At 41.3% G+C, this 10016-nt stretch overlaps 1 protein-coding gene across 2 annotated transcripts in view; it reads right to left on the bottom strand.

Annotated features, from left to right (window-relative positions):
- Window positions 1-260: 260 nt before the first annotated feature.
- The window catches only part of SALL3 (spalt like transcription factor 3), a 27204-nt gene continuing 17448 nt past the window's right edge, over window positions 261-10016 (bottom strand). For both annotated transcript variants that reach the window (XM_069809223.1, XM_069809224.1), the window contains exons 2-4: window positions 7926-10016; window positions 7369-7709; window positions 261-6379 (exon numbers count right to left, since the gene is read on the bottom strand). The exon at window positions 7926-10016 is cut by the window's right edge. In XM_069809223.1, the coding sequence (XP_069665324.1) occupies window positions 5948-6379; window positions 7369-7709; window positions 7926-10016 (2864 nt within the window). In that variant the 3' untranslated portion in view covers window positions 261-5947. The remainder of the gene's footprint in view (window positions 6380-7368; window positions 7710-7925) is intronic.

The raw sequence follows: 10016 nt of genomic DNA, 5'->3' as shown, positions 1-10016 counted from the left end.
AAACTTTCCTCACAAGCCTTCATAAATATAATCATAGTGACAATATGTCTTTTGTTGTCATGATTTCCAGTTTTTGTGTCTTTACTGAGGGCCAACACCATTTAACGATGTTTTAGTTGCATCTGAAATGGATAATGCTTGAGCAAAATATGCCACACACAGTTTGAAATTAATTCTAAGCAGCTAAAGAAATGTAAAACATACATGTTTATAGGTACATGTATATTATATATTGGTGTATAATAATATATACACACACATTTATTTTAACGTTTAGCTTTAATAGCAAAAAGTACAGTAGAATTCCACTGATAGCAAGATTTGATTCTAGATTATCCATAGAAAATTGGTGCACTTTTTCTGAAAATCAATACAAGCTCAAAACAAAATGTGATACCAGGTAATTCTCTGCCATGGTCTAAAACCGATTATCAATTTGAACACCTAAATAAATGAATTAAACCCTGTAGTAATCAAATCGATACTTGATAATGAAATACCTCCATTGGAAAATGTTACTGAGTAAAATTTTGTATCAATCCCGAGTAGGTGAGGGTACAACATTTAGGATAAGGCCTCTCAGTCCTGACTGGAGCCCATAGGTACTACTGGAGTACAAATAATAAATAATAGTACATGTACTGTAAACTCTCTAAAATCAGCGATAATACCAAGCATTTTCCATCTTTGAGACACTGTACAAACATAAAACTATTCCTCACAACACCCCTGTGAGGTAGGTACAAAAGTATTACCCCATCTTTACTGATGGGGCAACTCATCCCAATACTACAAGGTGCTAGCTGACTCTGCAAGGGGGAGTTCACTCCCTGTTGCCCAGCGGCCCCAGAATTATGTAATTCTCAAGCAGAATCAGAGTCTAATTAGTGACTTGCCCACATCCCTAAAATACATCAGTGGCACAGCCTGAAGCTGTTGGCTTTCACGTTTGTCACTTTGTCAATTGATTGAGACGTTCTCCCTTCTGAAAAAATAAAATACTATACATTGGTGCTGTGACATGCAGAAACACGTGTTTTTCTTTTCATAAATCTGCGGATACCTTTAATATCTGCAAAGGGAAGGCATTTCCCTGTGAGTGCCTACCTTGTGGGGCAGAGCCATAGCAAGAGTCTCACAATCATCTTTTACTTTTATGGATAAAAGTTACAGGGTCTTTTAATAATTTATGTGAAAAAGGACTGCCTATTCGTATGATGACATCGAATTCTATATTAAGGGGCACAGTCATTTTTCTTTTATTTAGCTTTCAGGATCTCCTTTAAAACTGAGATAATCCTGCGGTATGTACTAAAATATATGTATTCTCTTTTCCCTCTTTTTAAAAATAAAGTCCGGAATGCTTTTGCCTAGACATACTTTTAATATACTCTGTAGCTAGCCGTTGTTTTGATGACATGTAGAGCAAAGCAAGACATCTGAACCTGGAAGCAGTCCCTCTTGCACCAGTACAAACCCGGCGTATCTCCACTGAAGCCCGTGGAGTTTCGGTGGTGTAAAATCAGGCGCAGTGAAGTTAGGCTCAGGACTTCCACCCTCCTGACCGTCTGTGCCTACCTTATACCAGCAGCGCTAACTAACCTCATGCCTTCATCTGGAGGAAAGAGTGCCAACGGCATGTTTGTTAGCAGATCCTGTGAGCTACGCACGTACCTGATCACATCACTGGTGACTTCATCATTCGTTATGCTAGCGTTACACATAGTTGTAAAAAAAACCAAAACAGGCAGCTCTTTTAACTTCTGCAGAATTAGAGAAAAAAGAAAAAAATAAAACACGGTATCTTCCAAACGAGAGAGTACATGCAGAGAAGTAAATTAAAGGCAACGTAAATACACCACAAATGCAGCTTTAGAAAAACAAAGTATTTGCCAAGATAGAAAGGACAAAACAGGTAAAGGAACAGATAATATATTGAGGGCTAATATATACAAAAAGGAAAAAAAAAGGGCAAAAAAGTAGTTATGTCAATCATTTGTCATAAATGCTCTCTTTCTAATAACTCATGGGAAAAATACAAGGGAATAGTTTGAAAGCCTTGCTGGAATTTTCAAGTTGGAAAATAACCCTCCCCTCAAAAAAACATAACCGGCAATTTTTCTGATTATATGGAGTTCCTACATGGCTCTATTTTTAAACATCTGTAATTCAGCAGACTTTGACCATTTTTATCTGTGTAGCACATTTTATTATTTAATGTCTTCCTATAATAAAAAAAATAACCCATACATATTTAAAAATAGATACCATTCTGCTTTCATCCTTTTTTTTTGGGAGGAGGGGAAGGCAGATAATTTTCCTCCTGTGTTTTCAACAGAACCATAACTATCAGCGCTCCTTTGCTTTCCTTCTCTTTTGCATATCATGTTTTCTGTCAGCGAGGCTCAGGGCTGTGCGTGCAGGAACACAAGCACAAACCTATTGTTGTTGTTGAGTCACCAGAGGAAACTCGTACCTTCTTTGGGTAGGTCTTACAAAACAGAGTATCTTCATAACAAGGCCACTGAAAGATGATTAATACAGATTTTTCTCTTTTATTTATCTTTTGTCCGTTTTAAATGCAGCAGGCATTCATCACCGGATTATAACAGCTTGAAGGTTACTCAAACATACAGCTTTTTTGCAGGAGATACTTAATCACATGCCTAACCTTAAGAATGTAAATACTTTCATTTAAATCAACGTGAAAAAATAATTTGGTTAAAGTTAGACATGCTTTGATAAATTAAGGTCTTGGAAAAAAAGAAGAAACAAAGCCATGGGTTTAAACGTACACGTTATGTCATTTGGAATGAACGGATGCGAGTTGTCAATTTTTTTCTTTTTCTTTTTTTTTTTTTTTTGGTATTTTAGAATTTGAACTGCTCCTGATAAATTTGTCCCCAAATTTTATCATGCAGTGTATTGTGAATATTAGGCAGATGTTTAAACAACATGAAAGCGAGGCTTTTTTTTGGTAGACAGATAAGTGTTCAGAAAGCAGTCAATTTGAAACAGTAGTCTTTCCAAAGGCTGTTTTCCCCCCTCCAAAATGTTTGGGTTTTTTTTTTTTTGTTCTACTGTCTTGCGAGAAATGCTCTTACAATTTATTTTCATTGGAAAAGAGACTTTAATAATTCTACCCCTTTGCACTGTTAATATATATTAGAATAGCATTTGAATATACGGTGTCGACCTTATTCCGATTTTCAGATGCGACGATTAGAAGTCATTGACACCAATCTACCACAAGTGACCTTAGTCTCATATCTTGCTCTGTTATTAGAATAATCAAGGAACGCAATTCAGAAATAATATTACATCCTGCATTTTATTCAATTCCATATGACAAAAATAGTAACCTAGACTAAGACATCCATTTCAATCAGTAGATGTGTCAAGCCAACAAGATTTAATAATAAAAAATATTGGATCTAGGTAACAATTCCCAGCTGGTTCAGGGAGGCTCCTAGCCCTACATGGTATCGCAGTATAAAAATAGTGTCTCTCTTCACCATGCAGAGAGGAATGACCTAACCCTGAATACAAAATGGGGTCAGTCTTACTGTACCATCATCAACCATCTTATTTACAACACTTTACATCTTTTTTCTTTTTTTTCCTTTTTCATTTTTTCTTCTCTTTTTTTTTTTTCTTTCTTTTTTTTAAGTTATACACATCCTTTAGGGAATAGAGATAACACTACATGGTACCAAATACTAACCAAAAAAAAAGTCACACCAAAAATGACACAGATAAATAAAAACATTCAATTGCTGAAATACAGCAACATTAAGCCACCTCAGTTTTCTTTTTTTTTTTTCAATGCTTGGAAACACCCCTAACCACCCACACACTGTGGCAAAAAAGATGTTATATTGTAGAGGTGTTACAGATATATAATTTTGCTTATATATAGATATATATATATCTATATATCTCTATCTCATCACTGTAGAAAATGGAGCTGTGGAGTTCATTGTTCATTTCCAATAGAAACAAACAGCTAATAAGTCTTTGAACCTCTTTTCACTCCATTACACGATGGCAGGAATAGTCCATCCTCTTACAGTAATGGTTTTTGTTGTATAAGAAAGATTGTCCTATTTTTCAGTCTCAACTGAGAAGACCTCACTGTCTGATTCGTCCTTCAGGGGCATAAAACTCCTTGCGCTGTTTCCCAGCTACCCATAATGTCCCTCAAGCAATTCTGCTGGACGGAAGTTCATAGTGTCAACTCCACCATGCTTGTAATGCACAAAAATGAGGTAGTACACAAAACGTTTACTCTTCAAGTTTTGATTAAGCCCCAGTCTCCTCAGCATCCCCAGCCTAGCTTACGAGTGGAACCATTCCCTTTATTTACTCGGTGTAATTTAAACAACGCAATCAACATAAAATTATATTCGATTAATCAGAGTACATTGTGCTTTGGAGCAATCTGAGAAGATAATCAGCAAGAGTTGGAAATAGATACAGAATATTTCTATATTACTACTGCTCACGCTGCCCAAAAGTTATTATTTTGTTCCCGTGTTATTAGGCAGTCGACATCTTTCTTGTGGGTATGTGTGAAAGAGACAGAACAGATTACAGTAAAATTAAACCTACACAATGTTCTCCTTCCTCTATCCTAGACTTGTATTAATATCACACTCCTAAGATAAATGTATCAGAATTCTGTCGGGGGTGGTCACGCTTTTAAGTGGGCTTTGTAGAAAAGTTAAATGAATCATTTCCATTTAAGAAATGGCAGGCCCCATATTTCCTAAGGATCTGACAGTTCTCTGCGGCTTTTCTGCTTAGTTAATAGAGATCTCTCATTGTTTGACCTTAAAATAAAACGAGAAACTGCAACAGGGTTCTCCTCCTTATTCCTTAAGTCAAAGTACTATTTATAAAATAGTTTACATCTTTGTTCAGTTTCAAATTATAGACAAACCTCCCTAATACAAAATACTAAAAGTGCAATAGTATAAATTAAGAGTTTGCAACCACATTATACAAACATTACCTTTTTATTGTACAGCTTTGATAACATGGAGTATTTACTCACAACTGTTTATAATGTTGTGAATAATTTATGGTGCTAAGGTTTGTCTGTAACTTGTTTTCCAATCATTGAGCTAAAGTCCACACTACATTTTTTTTTCATTTAATAGAACAACTGTCCACATAGCAGCTACAAATATTTAAATAAAAAAAGGTTTGTTACTGACAGGTACTTGCACATGAAAAGCATGCTATCTTTCCCAATAAAACTTCACAATTTTGCCTGCATTGAAATAAACCACTTATTTATAGGAAAACAAAACTTGCTTAAAAAAAAAAAAAAAGAAAATAAAAGAAAAATCACATAGCCAGATGTATTTTGCAGTACAAAAGCTTCATTTAAGTTTGGGGCTAGTATATTGTCTGTTACCCGCATAATCTTAACATTATAAATACTACAGACAAGGATACTGTAATAATACACAGCATTGGGGTACTAAATCACTTATTTAAGATTAAGATTCCTAAAAACATAGTCCAAGTTGCTAACTAATTTGAACAAAACCAGCAAATAAGTGTGACAGAATGCCGTAATGAAGCCCCCCTTTCTCAGGCGATGGTAAGTTTTGTAAGAAGCGAAGTGGACGCAGACTAGCCTCTTTCTGTTTCTAATGAAGTTATCCCGTGATTTGTTTGTTTGTTTGCTTTCTGTTAAATTAAAAGGTTTCAAAGTTCTCAGTAACAGTCAAACTCACTGTTGAAAGAAGTACCATGCAGATCTTGCAAGACAACTTTTCAGCAGCCACAAAGTTATGTATTTCTGCTATGGGTAAAACTTTAAAGGGAACCTATGCGTTTAGGTCAGGAAACTACCGCTTAGCTTCAAAAGCTGTACATGGAACAGGACAAGTGTTGTGTCGAGTAGCGGTCCAACAGTTATTCGGAACGAATGCTTTTAATTTATGCCAATCTCTTTATTATCCTCAATAAATCTGGTGAATGGACGACTGGCTCCCGTTTCAGAACTTGCTTTGTCCAGACCGACAATGGGAGGGCTGCTGCCCGTGCGAGCTTTGTCCATGCCACCGGTAAGGTTACTTAGAGGCGGGATGGCACCTCCGCCTAGACTTACGGGGAGCTGGGGAATGCCGCCGTTCTGTATGACAGAAATCTCATTGTTCTTCATCGCAAGTCCGTTAGTGATAGCTGCAGCGTATTGGTTCCAAAAATTGGGGTCAACGTTCATGGCCCGAGCTGCCAAATCCTTCTGGAACATCTCGGAGAACTTGAGGGCATCGCCACCCAGCAGAGCCATGGGGTTTTCCACGGAGAGGCGGCGGCCGCGGCGCGCGGGGGCGTTATTCCACATGTGGGTTCCCATGTGAACCTGCGGAGCAAACCGGGACAAGAAGCACCCCCAAGTTAGCACGGCCTGGTCAGGTGGCTGGCCTGAAATGCTGTTACTTACAGTACCGCTCGCTTTTTTAGAAAAAATGCCTTTTAATTCACATTGAAAACCAATTAATTCCAGTTAAGACAGAGTTCTAAGGCCCGGTCAACCTATACAAAGAAAACCCAGCTCCGTAGTAATTTTTCCACGTGCATTTGTTTCTTCTCAGTGAAAACAAACGCAGCGCCATGACAATAAAGAGTACGTATCCTCTTAGGTTAGACAATTTCACATGCAAGCTGAAAGTCCTCACAGGCTGTAGAGAACGAAGGGCATTACTTGGACTAGGAGATGGGTGGATTTTTCTGCCCTTCCCCTTTTTACGTCTTGTCTATTTTCAGAATACTTTCTCTCACGTCAGAGGCATCGGTTATTTTGCTAAATTTAACATTTTTAAAAAGGACATTTTAAAATGTATTCCCCAGGCTGTGTCCTGATGGTTAACCAGACTGCGGGAATAAGAGGCATCAGTCCTGTAGTAACTCGCTGTAAATCAGTGGGAAACAGCTTTCTAGTCTGCAATGGCTGCAAAGCAGAATAGAAATAGGAATTTGAGAGGCACCCAAGGAGCTGAGCAAGCTCTGCGTTTCTGGTTTATAGCGAGGTTATTTTGCGCTGATGGTCCACCAGAACTGCCAGAACACGTCCATCAGCGGACTGCATGTGCCATCACGTCTGTCAGGAGAACGACAACGCGCGTGCGCGTACACCCGGACCCGGTTTTAGAGTTTGCGTCATTGCGCAGCTGCTTTCCAGTCCCTATCTTGAACGCACACTAACCACTGCCGTACAGCAAGGATTTCCTCGAAGCTCCCTTCTCTCCTGCCTTTGGGACAACCACTTAGCCCCAAAACCTGCTCGGTTCACGTACAGTGCCTTAACCCCCCCCCCCCCCCGAGCCTTTACAGTTTGATTTGGCCTCTTACCTTAAGATTCCCCTTTGTGGTAAAAGCTCTACCACAGATTGTGCAACCAAACGGTTTTTCACCGGTATGGGTGCGCTCGTGTATCTGCAGTGCACTTGCTGAGGAGAAGGTCTTCCCGCACGACTGACAGTTGTGCTGCTTGGGAGTCCGGCGAGGGGGGGGTGCCAGCATAGGGGTGATCCCCGGACTCATCACTGTCTGTGGTGCAGCAGGAACCTGGATTCCAGCTGGAAGCGAGGGAACCTCACCCAAAGAGATCGGCTTGCTGTGACCATTCACTTCCATTTTGATCATGGTAGGTGCTGTACTGGTGACCAGGCTAGGAGTACTTTGGCTGGGACCTAGAGTAAAGTTGGGTTCAAATAACTGAGAAGGCAGCTCTTTTAATTTGTGCGTCAGTAAGTGCTGTTTTAAATTACCCATAGTGGAACACCCACGACTGCAGACTGTACAAACAAATGGACGTTCTTTAGTATGGCTGCGGTAGTGAATTTCCAATGCACTCTTACAAGCAAAAGGCTTGCCACAGATATTACAAACAGTACTTTTAAACTTACCACGTTCTCTGTTCAGGAACAGCAGGCTAAAAGGAGCCTCCTCTTTGATGACCGGTCTTCCCGGGTTGGTGGATGTCAGATCTAATGCGCCTCCATTTTCAGTTGCGGGTGGTGGACTGTCTGGTTTTTCTGTCTTTAATTGTATTTCTTGTGGCTCTTCCTGGTTACTGAGACCTGGGGACTTTGATCTGAAACTTTCGCTATTGCTATTTACAGGAGACAAAGCTTGCATGGAGGAAGAAGACTCTGACATTGCAGGGCTGCCTGCACTCTGGCTTTCGAGATCACCGACGGCTGATGAGGAGTCATTGCTCAAATGGTCACTTTCCCCTGATCCATTTTCTATGGATTTCAAACTGGTCAGCTGCTGACAGTTCATGACAGAATCAATCATTTTCATTTGATTCTCCAAAGCAGCAATACTGGAGATCACAGAAGGTGGCGAAGAAGGACATGACCCAGAGTAAGAGATAAGGGGTTTGGATGAGTCACTTGCCGTGTCCTTTAGCTCCGGGTCCTCTTCCATAGAATTTTCATCAATGTCATCGTCGAAGTTGCTCAGCGTGTCAACGTTCTTCTCATCGTACGAAAGCTCTGAGTCCATGGCGTCCTGGAAGCCCTCTGGTAGTGGCGTGTTTGGAATTTGCCCGCCCATATGCATACGAATGTGCTGCTGAAGAACAACCGCATTTGTAAATTTCTTCTGACAAATGGGACACGAGTGCTGTACTCTAAGTGGTGGCTTCGCTCGATGAACTCCAAAATGTGTTTTTAGATTGCCTTTTGTAGTAAAGGCACGTCCACAAATTTTGCATTTAAATGGTCTTTCTCCTGTATGCGTTCTGTAATGCATCTTGAGAGCGCTCTGACAACTAAGCACACGGTGACAAATGACGCATTGATTCGGATCCGTCATCTTCTTATCAATGTTCTCCACTAGCTGTTGTAGTTTTGAGGTTTCTGATGTTTGCATAGAGTCTAGCAGACCACCGAACGGGAACTTTGCCTTAAACTGGTCGGACACTGCTGGAAGCACAGGGTTTGGGAGGCTTGTTGCAGTGCTGCTGTCCGTAACAGCGGTAGGAATCGAAGACGTGGAAGCTGTGGAAACTTGCCCACCTGCAGAGAGGTCCCCGAGCCGTGTGCTCGTGGGAGGCAGAGTGACAGGTTCTGCCTTGGTCAGAGATGAGCCGCTCTGAACGGGCTGTGGGGATTCGGCAGACGCCGGGACGCCCGACTCAGAAGTGTTGAGGCTCGGGGATAGAGAAGTGCATTCGCTGGAGGCAGGAGAAGGCCTCTGGGGTGACCTGCTCATAGGAGTGATACTTGGAGAATCTCCGTAACTGTTCACACCGGGTATAGTGGGGGGCAGCTGGAGCCCGATGGAAGTTGGGACGGTCGGTAAAACAGGTTTGCTGTCTAACCACGTTGTGACCGGCTTTTCGGGGGGCAGCGACATCCCGTAGGGGATTCCAGAGCAGGTGGGCACATTATCGAGGTATTCTGGAACAGGATAAGGGTTCATCTGAATATGAGGGTATTTCTCTTTATGCCTCTGAAAATGAACTTTCAGGTTGCCCTTTGTGGAAAAGCGGTTTCCGCATATGTTACATTTAAAAGGTCTTTCGCCTGTATGCGAGCGGAGGTGAATTTGTAAAGCACTGTCACTTCCAAAGACCTTGGCACAAAATCGGCATTTATGTTTAAAAAAGGGATCCTCAGAGCTTGACTTGGGTTCAAACACTGACACGTTTGGTGGCTTTCCTTTGCGGTGCTTCATAAGGGCGGACAGAGGATCTAGCGCGTTAGCCGTTGCGGCGATGCTGACCAGCGGATTGGGGAAGATCACGCTATTTGATGAAGTCTGAGGTAGAAGTGGGTTTGGCAGGCTGGACACCGAGGTGAGGCTTCCATGTCCTATCGAAGGCGGAGTCGAAGCATTCTGGGGTTGCGAAGCGCTGTTAGGAGCGTTTGACACGGAAACGGGAGTTATGGACGTAATTGCGTTTGAGGAGGAAGGTACGCTCGATTCAGGTGGGGCGGAAGAGCCACCGCTGGATATGTTGGGCGTACTCGCCCCGGACGTAGGTC

The sequence above is a fragment of the Haliaeetus albicilla genome, chromosome 21 (assembly GCF_947461875.1).
Source record: "Haliaeetus albicilla chromosome 21, bHalAlb1.1, whole genome shotgun sequence".
NCBI classification, from domain to species: domain Eukaryota; kingdom Metazoa; phylum Chordata; class Aves; order Accipitriformes; family Accipitridae; genus Haliaeetus; species Haliaeetus albicilla.
The sequence above is the reverse complement of the archived record's forward strand: the minus strand, read 5'-3'. Positions and strand labels throughout refer to the sequence as shown.